The 19,979-nt window shown below is 32.1% G+C and overlaps 3 protein-coding genes across 5 annotated transcripts; all 3 read left to right on the top strand.

The window, feature by feature from the left end:
- The first annotated feature begins 41 nt into the window (after positions 1 to 41).
- On the top strand, positions 42 to 4,759 carry LOC106444782 (transcription factor RSL2-like). Its single transcript, XM_048766286.1, has 5 exons — positions 42 to 2,516; positions 2,697 to 2,987; positions 3,126 to 3,191; positions 3,314 to 3,379; positions 3,471 to 4,759. Exons 1-5 carry the CDS (start codon positions 1,968 to 1,970, stop codon positions 3,549 to 3,551), a joined length of 1,053 nt encoding a protein of 350 aa, XP_048622243.1. The 5' UTR covers positions 42 to 1,967; the 3' UTR covers positions 3,552 to 4,759.
- An 8,546-nt stretch (positions 4,760 to 13,305) lies between these two features.
- Positions 13,306 to 16,346, top strand: LOC106442873 (endo-1,4-beta-xylanase 5-like). Its single transcript, XM_048777108.1, has 5 exons — positions 13,306 to 13,428; positions 13,728 to 13,947; positions 14,045 to 14,208; positions 14,385 to 15,272; positions 15,472 to 16,346. The coding sequence occupies exons 1-5, from the start codon at positions 13,306 to 13,308 to the stop codon at positions 15,820 to 15,822; spliced, it is 1,746 nt and encodes a 581-aa protein (XP_048633065.1). The 3' UTR covers positions 15,823 to 16,346.
- Positions 16,347 to 16,538: 192 nt separating this feature from the next.
- On the top strand, positions 16,539 to 19,719 carry LOC125574989 (endo-1,4-beta-xylanase 5-like). 3 transcript variants are annotated; one of them, XM_048766275.1, is made up of 6 exons: positions 16,539 to 16,898; positions 17,008 to 17,173; positions 17,469 to 17,638; positions 17,707 to 17,805; positions 17,887 to 18,681; positions 18,785 to 19,711. In XM_048766275.1, the coding sequence occupies exons 1-6, from the start codon at positions 16,785 to 16,787 to the stop codon at positions 19,151 to 19,153; spliced, it is 1,713 nt and encodes a 570-aa protein (XP_048622232.1). In that variant the 5' UTR covers positions 16,539 to 16,784; the 3' UTR covers positions 19,154 to 19,711. The 3 variants fall into 3 exon arrangements, with proteins under 3 accessions (XP_048622232.1, XP_048622238.1, XP_048622234.1); XM_048766281.1 differs by having other exon boundaries at positions 17,887 to 18,700; positions 18,785 to 19,108; XM_048766277.1 differs by lacking the exon at positions 16,539 to 16,898 and having other exon boundaries at positions 17,008 to 17,195; positions 18,785 to 19,719.
- Positions 19,720 to 19,979: the final 260 nt, after the last annotated feature.

Below are 19,979 nucleotides of genomic sequence, written 5' to 3'. Positions count from 1 at the left end.
ATCGTTTTTAGTGTAGTAAAACTGTATAAACCACTTATTAAAAAAAACTGTATAAACTAGAAGATAAAATTAGAGGAAGAGCCTTGGTGTAATTAATTACCCAGGCCCTAACCCTAAGGCTCTATAACTACCATATATAGTAACGACAGTATCACCACACTTTTTTATTGTTAGTATGATGTATCATGTATGCATAAATCTGATTGATCAATTTTTCGATGTTATTTAACATTAATTTTCGATCTTTCATTAACAAAAACCTTTTATGCAATTTAAAATATATCTAAAAACTTATAAATCAGTAAATCATATATACAAAAACGTCTTAAAAATCATAAAGAAAGCCGATAAAGCGGAGAGTTTTTAGGTCATTAAAATTTACAAGTTTTCATATTTTATGTTGTTACCTTTTAATATATGATTTTTTTTAAAACTTAAATTTTTTTTGTTAAGAAAGGGCTTAAAATTTTCTTTTTTTGACAAATTTTAAAGTTATACTGTTACAATCTTATTCCATATTAAAGTGGAATAGTAGTATATATATACCTATATATATTTCATTACAACTAAAAAAACAGAATAATCCAAATATTGTCATAATACATAAACCCAACCATTTCCTCTCATCTTCTTTAAATCACCGTTGATTATGTCAAGGTTTGAGTTTACATGAACAAATGACTGACTAGACTGGAACCATATGTCTAAGGTCTACTGTATGCATGGTTTAGTTTGTAATGTATTTTTAAAAAGTTAGGACAAACATTATTAAGTCAGCGCATATTTGGAAAATACAGCTGACAAAATAATAATTTCAAAAGTAATGTAAAAAGTATAAATAAATAACAATTTACATGCTTCTATATATTTTCGTGAAGTCTAGGAGTACGTATCCGAAATAGATCATTTACGATATTTAAAAGTTCTATAGCATATATTCATTTAATTAAACCCATTTCGTTTTTCGACTATTTGTTAGTTATGTAAGGTAAAATATTGATTAATACGTTGTGTCGCTTTACAGAGATTATAAGATAAAATGCAGTTATATTTTATCAATAGATTGGAATATTCTGAAGATGTAGTAGAATATTATAGCAAGATAATATTTTTCTACTAAACTAAAACAAGGTCTTTGCTATATCATGGCAGGATGTCTATTAATGGAAGTTTTTGAAGACATCATCATATGCAGTTTTTGTTGTTAAGGATCATATGTACTTTATCAAATATGTATTGTATTTTGGTAAATATAATTAACTAACTTTGAAAAAGTTATGTATCTAATTAGTATTCAACATTAAACTCAATGGATCAGCGCAATTAGAGAGCGTATTATTAATCCGACCGTAAATATAATGTTCCCGAATGTTTTAAATATTATATGTATCGAAAATTCAATTTCGGACTGTTCAATTTGAGTTTCTGCTAAATAAGTTGGAAGCTTTGGTAAAACGTAAGCCTAAAGCTAACTAATATATAATCTACAGCGTAGTTAAACAATATAATGAGCTTCTCCAATCTTGATCCTACAATTCTATTGAAAATTGACATACCATTATCACATTGTCATATTCGGGTATACCATCCAACTATATTATTTTTGCTTACTTAAATTGATGTGTTTAAGAACTATGAAATAATTACGAAGTGGAGCAATAAGATAAGCGGAATGCATCGAGTCATAACCAAGAAACTACAAAAATATGCTTTGAAGACCAAGTTGTATCGCCCACCATAATTATTAGCTGTTCATATCTAAGGGTATCCTTATAAATTAATTAGAATGATGATTGTCATTGGTGTTATAATTTATCCACTATTCCTCATGTTCTCTATATATACATCCCAACTCCTCTCCCTCATTCCCTCACTTCTTACAAGGCATCCAACAAACAAAACTAACCAATCTTCTTAACTAAGATTAATCTCTTAATTAAGACGCTTAATTTAATAACAAAATTAAAATGGAAGCCATGGGAGAATGGAGCAACAACCTCGGAGGAATGTACACATATGCAACCGAAGAAGCCGATTTCATGAACCAGCTCCTCGCCTCCTACGATCATCCTGGCACCGGGCCAGCCTCTGGGATAACCGGTGGAGACCACCACGGCTTGTATTGGAGCCTTGGCTCTCATCACAACCACCTTACTCTCATGCCTGAAGCCAGTAGCTTCTGTTTCTCTGGCGAGAGCAGCAGCTACAGCGTTGGGAACAGTGGATACTATGCGGTAGTACCACCCGCGGCTGAAGAGAACAACAATGTGCCAATGGACTTTGGGCTGGAAGATGCGACCATCAACACCAACTCTTACCTTGTTGGTGAGGAGACAAGTGAATGTGACGTGGAGAAATACTCATCTGGAAAGACTCTTTTTCCCTTGGAAACCGTTGTTGAGAACCACAATGAGGAGGAGAGCATCTTGCAATCCGAGATCTCTGTGACTACTACGGATCATCATCAGAAATATCTCACCGGTTCCAAGAAGAGATCACGTGCGACATCGGCTGATGTAAGTTTACGGCTTAAGATTCCTACCTGGTTGTCAATTTAGAGGGACTTAGTGGAATCTATATGAACTTGATTGCATCAAAATATTACCATTTATATTTTAACAAAACCATTCTCCACCAAATATATATGATAGTAACATGGTTTATTGACTATAATATCTGTTAATTGGTTGTTTCAGAAAAACAAGAGAACAAAAGTGAGTAAGAGAGGCCAAAAGAATATAGAGATGAGCGATGATACCAACAATGGCGAAGAAGATGAAGGAGAGAAGGTGAAGAAAAGAAAGAGTGGGACTATGATGAGTAGACAGAACTCGAGCACCACTTTCTGTTTCGAGGAAGAATCACAATGCCCTTCTCAGGATGATGGAGGAGAAGAGGAAGAAGATGCCTCCAAGGCCCTCAACCTTAACGGAAAGACCAGGGCCAGTCGCGGTGCTGCCACCGACCCTCAAAGCCTTTACGCAAGGGTGAATATCTTTCTCTTGTTAACGTCAACGTTTCTTCTTTAATTTTGATCAATATTTTCTTTTTTTTTTGGGACACAAAACGCAAATCATTATTCCCCAAAAAGTAGAAAGCCTAAGAATCATTATTTGGTTGTGCAGAAAAGAAGAGAAAGGATAAACGAGAGACTGAGGATTTTGCAAAATCTGGTCCCCAATGGAACAAAGGTAAAAAAAATTCATGCAAACGTTAAACACATGCAGATGATATGGTTGTTCTTTGCATGCAATTTATTTTACAAGAAACGTTAAAAATTCTAAAAATATGTAGTTTCTTAAATGCGTCACAGGTTGATATCAGTACAATGCTTGAGGAAGCCGTTCATTACGTCAAATTTTTGCAACTCCAAATTAAGGTGGGTTTTAATTTTGACAGTTTACGTGTACATTCATGCATGTGTCATATACGAGTGCGATCTAATTAAAATTAAAATAATAATTACGCAGTTATTAAGCTCTGATGATCTATGGATGTATGCGCCGATTGCTTTTAACGGAATGGACATTGGCCTCAACTCGCCGAGATGATGCACGGATCTTGTGATTTTAATTGGACTTTTTTTCTCATTATATATAACAAAAATGTAATTCTCCATTTCATTTTTAATATTCTCCGCCTTCGGACGAGTTCGATTATAAATTATCGTACGATGTTTAATATGAGAGAAATGGAGTCACATTCTATTTTTTTTTTCACATTCCAGTTTTATTCAAATTACAGACTGGACTCCAGATATTGTGGACTTTTTATACAGTGGTGCAGCTAGAATTAGCTAGAGATAGACATTCGGTCGGTCACATACTTCCTTTTTGGAATTAATATGTGTAACCTTTAATACATGCAGTAAATTTTCAGTTTTATTATTTAAAGTTAAATTTATTTGGAAAGAAAATTGTTACCACAGATTAGCTATAATAGCATCACCATGAGCATACCTATTTTACAAAATTAGTTGTGTGGGCAAAGCCGAATTATGTTCATAAGATGGATTGTTGCAAGAGAGACATGGCGAGATAGCCGCTATGGAGATCCTAACTAAGCAGTGGTTTGTTCTCTCGCCAGATGAAGTATAGAATTGTGTGATCTAAGATTTCCATTATCGTAGAACACCAAGTTTAATATGACTATACAATGAAGCTCAAATTCGCGGTATCCATCCGGCTGTCTGAGATCCATATCGAGACGTCCCAAGCATAATCTTACTCTTACACGTTCGACTTTAACATCAGGCATCAGTTTAACTAAACTTCTTCCAAGTTTTCCAGGGTTGATGAATGATCGAGGAACATCGAAGGATCATGATAATCAGTTTCAACCATTTTTACGGTGTTAAGCATAAATCACTTATTTGTTTGCATGCCCTATACAAGTAATTTTAGTGCCAAATAAATATTTTATAACCGAAAAACTTTAGTCGTCCAAACCAGAAAAGGAATAGTTTACATACATGAAACTTCGGCCGCTACAATGTTCATTCTCACACGTATTCTTGAATAAGGCCAGTTCATGTATATAGTTTATTTACTCTTGAAATGGAATATTTTAGTACTGATTCTGCGCATTTGATTTTCCACAGTCTGATTTTTATTAAATATAATTGTTCCCATGCAATAGCTGTGTTATACTTATACACCCATCGTATACATATTATTCCCTGACAAGAGTCTGAATACATGATATCAAGAATTAAATAAGATTTTATATCTCATAGATCAAAACATTTAAAAGTAACCAGATAGCATATCCATATTTCCAATCTCGAATATTATCCACAATCAGTCTTATTCATTGCAATCAATATCAGATATCTTATCTACTAATAATAGTAATCTCAATTAATTGAAAAAATTGTGAATCCATTTATATTGAAAGGTTGTGTCTTTTGTAAAAGATGTTCAAAAGTTGTGTCTTTTCTAAAAATTCAATGTTGAAAGATTGTGTCTTTTCTAAAAGCTTAATGTTGGAATGTTGTGTCTTTTCTAAAAATTGTCTAAATAGTTGTGATTATTCATATAAGTATATTTTAAAAAGTGAAAAGTTGTGACTATTTTCATAAGTATCTTTTCAAAATAACTTTCTTAAATTAGAAGAATGTGACTATTCAAATTGAAGAGTTTGTGACTATTCAAATAGATTTTTAAAATCTATAAATAGTCTATAACATGCATTTTTCAAAATAAAATTTCACGAATATATTCTTATTCTTTGTATATCTTAAATACTTGTCTAATTTGCACAGTAATGCATGCAGTCGATGTATTAAGAAGGTGGTGGGTGAAATAGACAAGTTGAAAAGATATATGATTTTGTATATGCATATTTCTCCCCCTGAGTTATAAGAAAATCAGAAACTAATATCACCTTTACTCAAAAAATTATAAGAAATTAAATGATTTTGTATTTTTTTCTTCCATATAAGTATTGGTTTTACCTGATCCATAAACGATCTCAGAAGTCAGAAACATATGCGTCAATGTTTTGATTTTGCCACAATGCATTTTACTTGAACTATTCTCCATTTCAATACTTAAAAGAAAAACTGTTATTCCCATCAAAAAAAAAAATCACTGGTAAGCGACGGAAAAAAAAGAACAATGATGAAAGGAAGTGAAAAAGTGATAAAGAAGAATATATAAATTTCTTACGAAGTATTATTCTGAAAGGGTTGTGTCTTCTGAGAAGCAACATTTCAAAAATAAAACGGGACACCGTTTAGATAGTAACTAATAACGTGATACATCCAAAAGAAACTAAAACTTAACCATTTGATTGTATAAGGAAGCAATTTTTACCATTGGATTAAACTTTTATTTCCCCATAAAAAAAATGTTGATATCAACGAAAACAATAAAACATGTCTACTAATAATAAGAATTCTAATTAATGTTGAAAAGTTGTGTTGTTTCATCCTAAATTTTTTGTTGTTTGAACCTAAGAATTGTGTTATTTCAACCTAAAAGTTGTATTAATCAAAAATAAATTCTCTCCCGATTAATGTTGAAAAATTATGTTGTTTCAAAGTAAAAGTTGCATATAATCAAAAAGAAATTATAATTCTGATTAGTGTTAAAAATTTGTGTTGTTTCATCCTAAAAGTTGTGTTGTTTCAACCTAAAAATTGCATTAATCAACAAAAAAAATTGTCAAAATATATATGTGTCTTTTCGACAATTAATGTCAAAGCTTATGTTGTTTCATCTTAAAAATTGCATAAATTTAAAAGAAATTTTCAAATGTATCTTCTTTTTTTGGGTCAAGAACTTGTCAAATGTATCTTTTCAACAAAATTTCTAAAATGTATTTTAACAGTTATCGAACGAAAAACACCTCTTCATGTGAGAGGACAAACGGTTATTAAATTTAATATTAGTCTTGGGATTGATTCTCTGGAGCCACCGTACGAAGGACATGAAAAATGTGGATACAAAGATTCCTTTCATCATGGAAACACTTTTTCAATACAACTTTTCTTCACGACGATGTGTTGAATTATATAATCCAGAGAATTAAAACTGTAGGATAAAAAGTAAATAAGGAGGATTACCGACGTCGTGCCGGCCACAAACACCAGAAACCGCTCTTTATATCAAGCACGAACAGTCACGTGAGATATATATATATATATAAAGTGTTTTTTCTTGCAATGCTGTGTTTATTCAAAATATATTGTAAATGTTTTATTTTAATTAACTATCCAAAATTTGAAAGTTATATCTCTTTTTTTTCTTTTTTTTTTGATCAAATCTTGCATTAATAATAAAAACCGAAAAAGTTAGTCATCCTCCACAAGGGAGTTTGACGCAACATACAGAGCGTTTTTCGCTAGGCTATCAGCAGCCATATTACAAGAGCGTGGAACAAATTTAAAAGTAACAGACAATAAAGATAGGCTCAACAAGGATATATCACTGATGATTCCTTGGAGTTCAGTCACAGATGACTTTCCTGAGAGCAGTGCGACAAGACTTTTAGAGTCTGAAAAACAGATCAAGTCTTTAACACCTGCATTGACAGCATCAGAGAGTGCTGATTTTAACGCCAACGCTTCAGCAACCAAGGCCGAAGCTACATACCGGCGAGATGAAGTACCCTGACGAAGGGTGAGACCAGCATGGTCGTAGCAAATCCAGCCAAAACCACCTGCAGTAGAGCCACTATTCCAAGCTGCATCCACATAGTAATGGATGGTATCAGAGCTTGCTTCTTCGGAACCCGAGGGTAGGACAAAGGGTTTATGCGAGGAGTCTTTAGGTGAATCAGATTGTGACCCTGCTGGTAGAGAGGTACTTTGCCATTCTCTTGCTAGCACCAGGGCTCTAGTAACCAATTCTGATTCATTGAAAGACTTATCCTCAAACAAGAGCTTGTTTCTGTTTGTCCAAAGCAGCCATAATATCCAAGGATAAAGAGGTACTGATATACCAGATGATTCTCTGGAGCCACAGTACGAAGGACATGAAAAATGTGGATACAAAGATTCCTTTCATCATGGAAACACTTTTTCAATACAACTTTTCTTCACGACGATGTGTTGAATTATATAATCCAGAGAATTAAAACTGTAGGATAAAAAGTAAATAAGGAGGATTACCGACGTCGTGCCGGCCACAAACACCAGAAACCGCTCTTTATATCAAGCACGAACAGTCACGTGAGATATATATATATATATAAAGTGTTTTTTTTTGCAATGCTGTGTTTATTCAAAATATATTGTAAATGTTTTATTTTAATTAACTATCCAAAATTTGAAAGTTATATCTCTAAGTGTTCTTGTTGTTTTATATGAAGTCTCTCCCTCATCGTGTATGATAGGTTCTTTACACTTATCTTAATTATGTCTGGTCAGTGTAGATAGCCTATTGCCTTTCGATGTTTTTTTTGAATCTCTATAGAATCAGATGAATGGTCTGATGATATGTATTTCTGATGTAACCTGTTTCCCTCTTAATATAATATCAGTTGATAAAAAAGTGAATATTCCTATAGTTCTTTCAAAAACTATAAATAGATCATCTACATAAGTTTATGATTGAAAATCATTTACAAATTTTATTAAAATAGTGAAGAAAAAAAGTTTTGTATAGTTGCTTAATTACAAATTCTTAGAAGATATCAAATGAAAGGTTGTAAAAAATATATAGTAGGAAGTATGCTAATGTAATTTAAAGTCAGACTACTGAAGTACTTAAAGTTTTACTTATATTTTTTTTTTAAAGTCTAGATAATTTAACTTAGAATTATTACAAGTTATATTATCAGTTTATTAACAAATAACCGTTTTAACCGAATCATGAAAAGATGCATCTGTTAATTTTCAATTTTTGTGTTTATTGTTTATTATTTTCATCCTGAGAAAGTACATGATAATTGATATGAAAAGTTGTATCTAGTGCTTATGTCTTTTCATCTTATCTATAATATAGTGTGTTGTAGAACACTTCGACTGAAAATCTATTATTTTCCTATTTCTTGAACTAATACATTTTGTATTTTCTATTTATCAAATGAGTAAACTTTCAGTCAAACAAATTAATAATTCATATATAGTTTTCAGTATGATATATATGTATTCAAAAGTATCAAGAGTGTCTAATACATATTTGCATCATCAACTATCTATTATTCCATTATTCTAGAATTAAAAAGGTTATTTTGTGTATTTTATAATTTTTATAATAATATTTATGGACTTATTATTCTAATTATCTTTGAATATATAAATTTATATATTTATTTGCATTGCTTGTTTATGGTAAACATATTCTTTTCTAAAATTTCAAATTCTTTAACAAAACTCTAATTTCTATGACTAACAATGGTAATTAGTATTTTATAATGTTAGTTGATTTTTATCGTTATATGCCAATAAAGAGTTGTCTTTTGATTCATTTTTATATAATTTTTATATCTATTTTATATACATATATAATATTCATGTAATTTTTTTTATAGTATTATATATTTATAAATCATTGTGGTGATGATATATTCTTTAGTGATAAACCCTTAAAACTATGATAAATCACTGCAACTATTGTAATCATAGACTTTACTGATGAATCATTGCAATTGTTAATCTTTGAAACTAGTGATAATAGTAAACTTTAATGATGAACCATTACAATTTTTAGTGGTAACCATTATTCTTAGTTAACCATTGCAATGCTTGGTTCTTATTCATTGTAAAAATAAAATATTTTAAATATATTTTTTCATTTATTTCTATTTATTATACATTTAAATAGTCTAAATAAATATCTAAAGATGTATCTTTTCATCTTTTTTTTTTGAAAAGTGATCTATGCCTTTTCTTATTTTTTCAATTTTTATATATTATCATTTTATATACTATATTTATTAAAAATTCTAGAAAATAGCTTTTACTACTTAATCAACCAACTTTCACAAATTAATTTTAATGAAAATATAATTTATACTACCGAAATAACACAATTCTACATGTTAGAATAAAACCTATCCTTTTCATTTACAAAGATTCATTGCTAACTATAACTATGTTTTTTTCTGAATCTAATTCTACCTACACATGTAATCATTTTTGACTGTACGTACATTTTTATATTGTTTCATACAAATCATGAATATATTACCAAACAAGATCTCTTAACTGTATAAATTACATTATAAATTTAGTAAATGAGTAGACATATATCTGATTTAGTCTTAATATATATGTACTTTTTATTACAACTAAGATATAAATAAAATATATTTTTAATATTATCAATATTAAAGTATAGCTGTACACATGATAACTTTGTAATGCATGTATTTCTCTAAAATAATTAAATAAAATATTGGATATTTTTTCTGCAAAACGAATTCCGTGCGATATCGCACGGGTTCCTTACCTAGTTTTTTCTAATAATAATTCACTTAAAAATTACAGCTATTTATTTCTGCCAACGATTATAACTATTTTTACAGCTTGAAAAGTAGTAGCGAATTATTTATAGCATCAAACTTCAATCAGTTTCTTATTCATAATTTTCATGACATCAAAACTATAATTCTACAGTTTTATCCCATTAGTTTAAAAGTATTCTGAAACTTTTATAGCATCGAATTTTAATAAATGTCTCGTTTATGATAATATTTAGTATATAAAAGTTTTCATATAGATTTTTATTTATTAACACGTTTACTTTAACTATATATTGATAATGATATAAAAAAAAAGATAATGATATCCTGTAAAGTATTTTTGTTGAGAAGCAAAGTTAAAAATGAAAGAAAAGTTCTCAAACATCACGAAAGTTTATGGTTGTAAGAAACATAACAAAACGTTTGAAATATTTTAAATAAAAGTCAACTATATTATAATAGGTAGTCTAATATTCCATTTAGGAACTAAATTTAACTAGCAAAGTTATGTAAGTTGTAAAATTGTCTTTATCAGAAAAGGTTGTAAAGTTGACATACTGGCTATTAATGTAGTATTTGACTTTGGCTTTTGGTCACTTCCTAAACTCTTAACTATCAGTTGACTTAGTCTCGTTGTATGTTTTATAATTTTGTCAACATATTCATGGTATATAAATATATATTTTATTGTTGAGGTTCTTTTGATATTAACAGCCATAAACAAATGTTTAAAAATAAATTCAAATGCTATTTTAAATACTATATTTTACAATTTATATATATTATTACATATAAGTAGTAGGAACAAGTCATATTCTTTTTTCTCATGTCCTACGCTTTGATTATTTAAGAAAGTAAATAGAAACTAGAATTATATAAAGATCGGTTGATCATATCATATATTCCTGTTAGGTTATATTATTTGTTATTATTGCATAATTTGACAACAAGGCCATCAATGGCGACTCTTTCTACCTATCTACTTTTCTCTTACCGTTTTTTTATTTCTTTCAATTACCAACATATTTTTAAAAAAAATTAAAGAAAATTCAGAATAATAAGCTCAGGTTTGAGCACTCCCTAAAATATACTCATTTCGACTTATAATTACAATAATCAATCAAATGGTTTATTGAAATGACAGCTACTAAGAAACCCTTCCAGATTCAAAAGAATTTGCTAGATTACAAACACAATTATTTAACATTATAACCAAGCGGTAATATCATGATAGTAAGATAAATTTGATGAAAGAGAAAAAAAAGAAAAAAAGAGAGATAAATTTGATGCTAAATCCGTTAGATCCATCAGGTTTAAATCATACTAGAAACTAATTTGTCAGACTATGATTAGTCCGTGATTCTTAGAGTGGAGTTCTTAGCAATTTCTTAGCTTCCGTTAAAAACCTCATCCTAAGAATCCCGGGTTAATCATGCTCTCATTTGTTTGACCAGACAAAGATGGAACCATACCTAAGGTTTCATTAGAAAATCCAGGACCAAATTAGTCATTGGTACCTAGAATTGGTACCTTTATTTGGGGCTTCGAGCCAGACGTCCCATGTTAGAAAGATATATTTAACATTTATATATGAAACTATTTAACTTCCGCTAAAAATTTCATCTTAAAAATTTTGGGTTAATTATGCTCTCATTTGCCTGACCAAACAAAGATGGAACCATAGGTAAAGTTAGAAAATCCAGGACCGAACTAGTCGTTGGTACCCCTTAGATGATTAGTTGGGGGCTTCGAGCCAGACATCCCATGTTAAAAAGATATATCTATACTATTAAAACAGGATCTTATTGTTTTTTTTACCTTAGCTGTCCTTTTCTTTACTAACATTGAATGTTTCATTAAAGGCAATCAAGTAATATTAATAACACATCTATATTGGGTCATTTTTTTTGGATCCAGCCCACATCAGATCTCTCTTGGGCCATTTGGGTCGATTAAGAAATCAAATCCAATTATCACATATTTTTTTTGGACCATTGAGTCCAAGTTCAAATAATTTTTTTTCAACTATTCTTAATTATTATTTTTTTTTCTTTTCTTAATATAATTTAAGCATTCATAAAAAAAAATTATTTTTTTCATTGAAAAGTATAAATCTTTATTAAAAGTATGTATTTTTTTATTAAAATATTAACCACATAATAAAATTAATTTATCAAAATTTTACCAGCTTAATTCATTAAAGAAATAAAATTTAATTTTTTAAACATAAATAATCATTTAAAATAAAATACGATAAATAAAGATAAAAAGTTTAAGTCTTTTATAAAATAAAACATAAATATATGAAAATATAACATTTACTAAATATTTTTCAATTGAAAAAAAAAGAAAATAAACTTTCTTAGTGTACATGTTTTTAGAATTATATTTTAACACTTTTATCGGACAAACTTTCAATAAATCAATCGTGATGTGGGAGACAAGTAATCTGTAGACAAACATCATCAATGTTATATAAAATTCGAGGTGTAAGTTTGATGCCATTTAGTGTTTCAAAAAAAAATAGTGTTTCAAATTGATGCCATTTTAAATATGGCCCATATATATTTGAAGCCCACCAATTTCTAGGGTTTAAAAATTCCTCATTTCTCTCGCAAATTCAAAAGCTTCCCACACTCAACCATCCTTTTTTGTCTTTCGTGTTTGAGAAGTCAAGCATACAACTAGTTCATATTTGAGTAGTTTGATTCTTAGTAATAATTAATGGTGGCAGATAGTATATTTTGTTCTTAATCTAGACATGGTATATCTATATATGTGTATCCGTGTCTGCGGTGCCGGTTCCCCCCATGAGCTAATCATGAGTATCATTAGGCTGGGTTCTTAAAGTTGAAGTCTCAATATTGTCATGGATTTGTCAATAATACTGAACTTCCTCTTGAGTCTTTGAGCTGTTGTGGTGTTGAATATAGTAGCCTTGTGCCAGTCCAATCTTAATTAAATTTAATATTGATTACGATGTAAAACAATGGTGTCCAATAATGATCTTATATGTACTTGCTGACAAAGAATTAAGTTAGAACATGGCGATTACACATCAAAGGAAACATAAATTTTAAAGTAAAGGACTTCTTCAGGGTTCTCTGGATTGTAGAGTTGACATACCTAGTAACTTTTTTTTAACCGGCGTAATTGACTATGTACCAGAATGTATTGTAGATTTGCTTTCCATATTTGCCTTCCATGCCAAAAAAAAAAGATAATGGCTTTGAGAATTTTCATAGATTTAATATACTGTTTCTATTAACGATAAATAGAATGATGAATATCTTCACTTTTCTTTCCAAAACAAGTATGGTAAGAAAATCATAAAAATAAACTACAGTCAAAATTATTTTTGTTAATTCATTATGTACCATAAAAATAGTATAAATGTTATTGGAAACCCTCAATCATCATCAAGTGATTCCTAATTATTTCCACAATGAAGCTTCTTCTACTGCTGCTAGCCTTCTGCAGCCTTTCTCTATCAAGTTGTTCTCCATCTTATCTCTGGTTTTCTATATTATCATTGTTGTTATATATGTTAGTTCTCCTATAAGATTTCGAGTTTATTTTCGTCGCAATATGTATTTTTCTGTTTGTACATGTGTAATAACTTTTGAATTTTTTATTATCAACGAACAAAAAAGAAGAATTAATGTATGAAAACGTTTGCAGGGAGTGAACAAAAGTATGTACCTTACGATTACTCGGCAACAATAGAGGCAAGCTATTATTCTATGTTCTTTATTTAGGTCGATCGTTGTTCGTTGGAAACTTATGTTTCTGATTATCTTATTGTCTTGGTGTAGTGTCTAGAGAACCCTTATAAACCACAATACAATGGAGGGATCATCGTGAACCCTGACCTACAAAATGGTTCACAAGGCTGGGCACAATTCGCAAACGCCAAAGTCGATTTCAGAGAATTCGGAGGCAATAAGTTCGTTGTTGCACGAGGGAGGAATCAGTCTTATGACAGCGTCTCACAGAAGATTTATTTGGAAAAAGAACTTCTCTACACTTTCTCTGGTATATAGTTTCGAATATGTGTTTCTTGGATCTTATTCTTCAGAAATTTATACGAATTACTCAAATTATTATCTGATGTATTTTATGTTACTTGTAGCTTGGTTACAAGTAAGCAAAGGAAAGGCTCCTGTGATAGCCGTTTTCAAGAAGAATGGTGAATATAAGCATGCCGGTTCGGTTATTGCTGAATCTAAGTGCTGGTCCATGCTTAAAGGTGGTCTCACTATTGATGAATCTGGTCCTGCCGAACTTTACTTTGAGGTATTTACATATACAAACAAACATAGCCTTTGTGCCAACTCTTGAATGTTTGTCTAAGTAACCTACTAGTTTTAATATATTTTTAAAATCTAAAAATGTGAAAATAAGAACGTTACATATAAGTGGAAATAGAGAAATTAACCTATGATGATTCTTATTTATGTGCTCATGTGTAGAGCGAGGACACAACCGTTGAGATATGGGTTGATAGCGTCTCGTTGCAACCATTCACACAAGAAGAGTGGAACGCTCACCACGAGCAGACCATTCACAGAACGAGGAAGAGAGGCATGAGGATCAGAGCCGTAAACAGCTTAGGTGAGCCAATACCAAGCGCAACAATCTCCATCGTACAGAATAGACTTGGGTTCTCATTCGGGTGCGAGGTAGAAAAGTACATACTTGTAAACCAAGCATACCAAAACTGGTTCACTAAGAGATTCACCGTGACAACCTTCGCGAACGAGATGAAATGGTACAGCACGGAAGCAGTAAGAGGCAAAGAGGATTACACGACAGCAGACGCCATGTTAAGATTCTTCAAACAGCATGGGATCGCTGTACGTGGCCACAATATCGTATGGAACGACCCCAAGTACCAACTTAGTTGGGTGAGTTCTTTGTCCGGTAACGATCTCTACAACGCCGTGAAAAGAAGGGTTTCCTCGGTGGTCTCAAGGTACAAAGGGCAGCTTCTGAGCTGGGACGTTGTGAATGAGAATCTCCATTTCTCGTTTTTTGAGAGCAAGATGGGTCCTCAAGCCTCTTATAACATCTTTGCGTTGGCGCATTCCATCGACCCAAGGACACCAATGTTTATGAATGAATTCAACACGTTGGAGCAACCGGGAGATTCGGCTTCTAGTCCAGCAAGGTATTTGGGGAAGCTTAGAGAGCTTCAATCTATTCGTGTCGCCGGAAACATTCAGTTAGGGATCGGTCTTGAGTCTCATTTCAACACTCCTAACATTCCGTATATGAGATCAGCTCTTGACACTCTTGCTGCCACTGGTTTGCCTATTTGGCTCACTGAGGTCGACGTCCAAGCTCCTCCAAATGTCCAGGTAACTCGAATAAATATTCTCGGCTATCCTAAGATTTTGTGAGCTATATTGAAAAATTAGTACGAATTTTAATTTAAAAATAAACTATTTTGGGAGTCTATATATATTTATGTATTTTTTTAAAAAAATTTGGAGGTTGTATGCTAATGTTTTACTTGTCTATGTTCATGACTGGCTTCTAATGTTCAATTTTGTGCAGGCCAAATATTTCGAGCAGGTCCTAAGGGAAGGCCATGCACATCCGCAAGTGAAAGGAATGGTGACTTGGAGTGGTTATTCTCCCTCAGGTTGCTACAAAATGTGCCTCACCGATGGAAACTTCAGGAACCTACCCACCGGAGACGTTGTGGACAAACTTCTGCGTGAATGGGGAGGGCTTCGTGGGCAAACCACAGGTTTAACTGATGCTGATGGGTTCTTTGAAGCTTCACTCTTCCATGGTGACTATGATATCAGTATTGCTCATCCTCTCACTAATTCAACTGCTTCTCACAGCTTTAAGTTGACTTCTGATGACTCTCAACCATCTCGTTTTGTTGTTCATGTTTGATACGCTAAGTTTACAACTATCTTGAACTATTTGAGTAGTTTAAATCTTAGTGAAAATAGTGCAGCAAGTTTGAGGAAACTCCAAAGGGCTATTATTACTCATGAACACTATTGTTAATTTGAAATCTTGATTTTTTTGGCTTACAATTTATAACGTTTTATTATTTTTAATAATTAGTAATCAAGTTTAGTGTTGTTAATCAATGTTCTTATTAACTATGGCCTATTGAAAATGTTGGAAAATTGTTTTTGTTAATGGATGGTTGAATAGAATCAGCAACTTCTTGGCTTTGTTGACAACCATATCGAACTATTATAATTTACTTAACTTTGATATATTTTTGCTAAAGAACAATTTCTACCAGTCGATGTTACACGACAAGTGCTTCAACGTAACTCCAAAAATGTTTCACGAGGCAGCAATTGTAGCCACTTGTTAAATCCAACTTCTTGTTCTCCTTTGTAGGTAATGTTTATTTTATGTGGTAGAACGCACTTTTACTGTTTACCCGTTAAATGTTCTATAGTTTTCTTCTTTCTTTTAGAATGGTTTTTGGATATATTTTTTTGTTTGCTTTTAGTTTTGGGATGTTGTTACTTAAAAGTAGGTGGTATCCGTTCTTCTAGTTTTAGGTTGACCGCATTACTCTACCTAGTGCTTTCATATTCGTTTCACATTGTGTAGTTTGTCATTTTTTCATTGGAAATCAATATACTTTTATCTGATATAAAGCCTTTATCAAAAATAAAATATAAAGCCTATGGCAGTATAAGAAAACAGTATGTTTAAATTCAAGATGGTGCTCGTATTCTTAAGCCTATCTTTGAAACGAACCTTAAAATCAATGTAAAAGAAAGGTGCTTGTAAAGGAAAGAGGAGTATAAAAATAGATTAGAATGTGACAACCCTTAAGCTTTAACAAATGAGTTTTGTCGTGACATTCTAATTTTACAGGAAGGAAGATGAAGAATTTCAATAATGGCTTCTTCCCCAGCATGCTCTTTCTTCTCATATGTCTTGTGTATTCGGGGCTTGCTAATGATCCTTTCTCCCATAGTCGCTCTCTCAAAACAGAGGTAACCAAAACTGATAAAACCTCGATATATAGATATATCACATGCTTGATTTATTTATTTTTAAAAATCAAACTGTCTAACGTTGGTAAAATATGGCGAATATATAAAGTGTATAATGAAGCCTCCACGAAGCATTGCGGAACAAGAATTAATACTACTTAGCCACTCTGATGAAGATGACTCTGATCAAGAGTGGGAGATAGATGAAAATGGGGCTATTAGAGAAATGGCACAGAGAATTCAGCTTCAGCAAGGAATCATTTACAGCTTCTCCGGTAACACAGATGCAACCTATTCGTATGTTTATATATTTTAACAAATCATCATCTTATGCTTTCTTGTTTAGTAAGTTACTGTTTCAAACCAGTGATTCTTGGTAATTCATCTCTTGTAGATGTGTGTACAATGTCTGGTTTCAGATTTTTTTTTTCCGGATACAGAAATAATTATAACCAATTAAACCACTTTGATCATATTCATATGTTCAGATAGGTTTCTTTTAGTTTTGTTTGAGTTTGAACCGGTTATGTTTATATAGATTGAATATCCATTTTTTTTATGGAAACACAGCTTGGGTAAAGTTGAGAGGAGGAAACGACAAGAAAGTAGGGATTGTGTTCAGATCAGAAAGTGGAAGACTTGTTCATGGAGGTGAAGTTAGGGCAAAGCAAGGATGTTGGTCTTTGCTTAAAGGTGGGATTGTACCTAATGTTTCAGACCCAGTAGATATATTCTTCAAGGTACAACATTATACACGTGTTTTCATATGTATATTCTCAGTGTTAACACATGTTTTATTCGAAAGCAGAGTGAAGACAGAGAAGCAAAGATCTCTGTAACAAAACTGTCGCTAAAACAGTTTAGTAAAAAAGAATGGAAACTGAAACAAGATCAACTTATTGAAAAGGTACCAAATGTTATAATTTTTATGGTTTCAGATCTCTTGTGTGCTGTTTTTTTTCTCTTATATAAATGGTATTGGTTGCAGATAAGGAAGAATAAAGTGAGATTTGAAGTTACTTATAACAATAAAACTGCGGTAAAAGACGCAGTAATATCCCTAAAACAAACCAAACCATTTTTCCTCTTAGGCTGTGCAATGAATTTCCGGATCCTACAAAGTGAAGGGTACAGAAAATGGTTTGCGTCACGGTTCGCAATCACGTCATTCACCAATGAAATGAAATGGTATACAACAGAGAAAGTACGCGGTCAGGAGAACTACACGGCAGCAGATTCAATGCTGAAGTTTGCAGAGGAGAATGATATATTGGTTAGAGGTCATACAGTTTTATGGGACGACCCAAAGATGCAACCAAGTTGGGTGGAAAATATAAAAGACCCTGAAGATGTGAGGAATGTGACACTGAACCGGATAAATTCGGTTATGAAGAGGTACAAAGGTAAGTTAACCGGGTGGGATGTGGTTAACGAGAATTTGCATTGGGATTACTTTGAAAAAATGCTTGGTGTAAACGCTTCGTCAAGATTCTACAACCTTGCTTATAAGCTAGATCCTGATGTGACATTGTTTGTTAACGAGTACAACACGATTGAGAACCCTGGAGACGTTACTGCGACGCCGGTTAAGGTGAAGGACAAGATGGAGGAGATACTTGCGTACCAAGGAAACGAAAACATTAAAGGAGCAATTGGAGCTCAGGGTCACTTTAGTCCAATTCAGCCTAACTTAGCTTACATGAGATCTGCACTGGATACTTTAGGCTCACTAGGGTTGCCTGTATGGATTACAGAGCTTGATATGCCTAAATGCCCTAACCAGGTGTGTCATCAGCTACCTTGTATGACAAGAAACCTTTTCTCCATCTTTATACATTTATCATAATCATAAAAGTGTGTTTGATTACTAATTTGATTGATCATAGGCAAAATACATAGAAGAAATTCTAAGGGAAGCTTACTCGCATCCTGCGGTGGAAGGCATCATAATATTTGCTGGACCTGAGGTGTCTGGTTTTGACAAGCTGACACTCGCGGACAAGGACTTCAACAACACAGAGACAGGAGATGTAATTGACAAGTTGCTCAAGGAGTGGCACCAAAAAACTTCAGATATTCCAAATATTTTCATGGTGGACCACGAGAACGAAGAGGAAGATGTGTCATTGTTGCATGGACTTTACAACGTGAACGTAGGTCATCCACAGATCAAGAACTTGTCCACCAGTTTGTGCTTGGAGGTAACTAAGGAGATGGGTCCGCGCCAGGTGGTTAGAGTTGTGATTAATGCTTAAAAGTGATAATTATATACAACATTAATAACATATCAGTATAACATTGGTCGTAGTGAAATAGTACTTGAAACGTCAATTACAAAATCATAATGTCTTCTTCAGGAGTCATTAAAAATAATATAACTAATGCTGAAAGATTATACTAGTGAACTATCATTTGTAAAAACATTATAAAGGAAAATTTCAATATACAAAAACAGAGTTACCTAATCGGCTAATCCTGACCTGAACTTAACGTCTTGATTCCTTACACAACTTAAACTTCTTGTTCTCAAACTAAGTTATACACACACAAAAAAGGTTTAACTATACAACTCATTTGAAAACACACAAACACACATGTGAAGGGAAGTGAAAAAGCAAGAGACACATGGAGGACGGGAACACTGAAATCGGGAGCATAGGAATTATCAGTGATTGTAAAGAAAGGGACCAGAAGGTGTCACATCTAAAGTGTGTAGTTGGTCGAAGTGCGTGTTCTTGCACGTGAGCACATGTGTGAATTTGTTGAACCTTGCGTATTATTACATTTTTACGTGCACACGTGCTCACATGCATGCCTGATTTTGCTAGCTAGCTATTAGAATTCCTTAAACTATTAATCAAAAATTCATTTTACTTCTGTTATTATTTTCTTACAATATTTAAACTTACATGACATGTGTGCCAAAACAGAGATGCACTTCCAACACATGAAATTTCTGTACTCACATTTTTCAAACTCTGAATTAACTCTCCATTATCGTTTTATTAAAAGAAAATATCTGAACATTTGAATATGATAGTAAGATTATTAAGATTTTAGATATAGAAACCTTTTTCTGAA

The sequence above is a fragment of the Brassica napus genome, chromosome A3, assembly GCF_020379485.1.
Source record: "Brassica napus cultivar Da-Ae chromosome A3, Da-Ae, whole genome shotgun sequence".
Classification (NCBI taxonomy): domain Eukaryota; kingdom Viridiplantae; phylum Streptophyta; class Magnoliopsida; order Brassicales; family Brassicaceae; genus Brassica; species Brassica napus.
Note: the sequence above shows the minus strand (reverse complement) of the source record. Positions and strands in the feature narration are given on the sequence as shown.

Bases quoted from the DNA above. Each gene is read 5' to 3' on its own strand.
- LOC106444782 (XM_048766286.1), top strand. From the start codon at position 1,968: ATGGAAGCCATGGGAGAATGGAGCAACAACCTCGGAGGAATGTACACA. The intron at 2,517-2,696 runs GTAAGTTTACGG...TGGTTGTTTCAG, and splicing joins CACGTGCGACATCGGCTGAT to AAAAACAAGAGAACAAAAGT. The intron at 2,988-3,125 runs GTGAATATCTTT...TTGGTTGTGCAG, and splicing joins CTCAAAGCCTTTACGCAAGG to AAAAGAAGAGAAAGGATAAA.
- LOC106442873 (XM_048777108.1), top strand. From the start codon at position 13,306: ATGTTATTGGAAACCCTCAATCATCATCAAGTGATTCCTAATTATTTC. The intron at 13,948-14,044 runs GTATATAGTTTC...TGTTACTTGTAG, and splicing joins ACTTCTCTACACTTTCTCTG to CTTGGTTACAAGTAAGCAAA. The intron at 15,273-15,471 runs GTAACTCGAATA...AATTTTGTGCAG, and splicing joins AAGCTCCTCCAAATGTCCAG to GCCAAATATTTCGAGCAGGT.
- LOC125574989 (XM_048766275.1), top strand. From the start codon at position 16,785: ATGAAGAATTTCAATAATGGCTTCTTCCCCAGCATGCTCTTTCTTCTC. The intron at 17,174-17,468 runs GTAACACAGATG...ATGGAAACACAG, and splicing joins AATCATTTACAGCTTCTCCG to CTTGGGTAAAGTTGAGAGGA. The intron at 18,682-18,784 runs GTGTGTCATCAG...GATTGATCATAG, and splicing joins TGCCTAAATGCCCTAACCAG to GCAAAATACATAGAAGAAAT.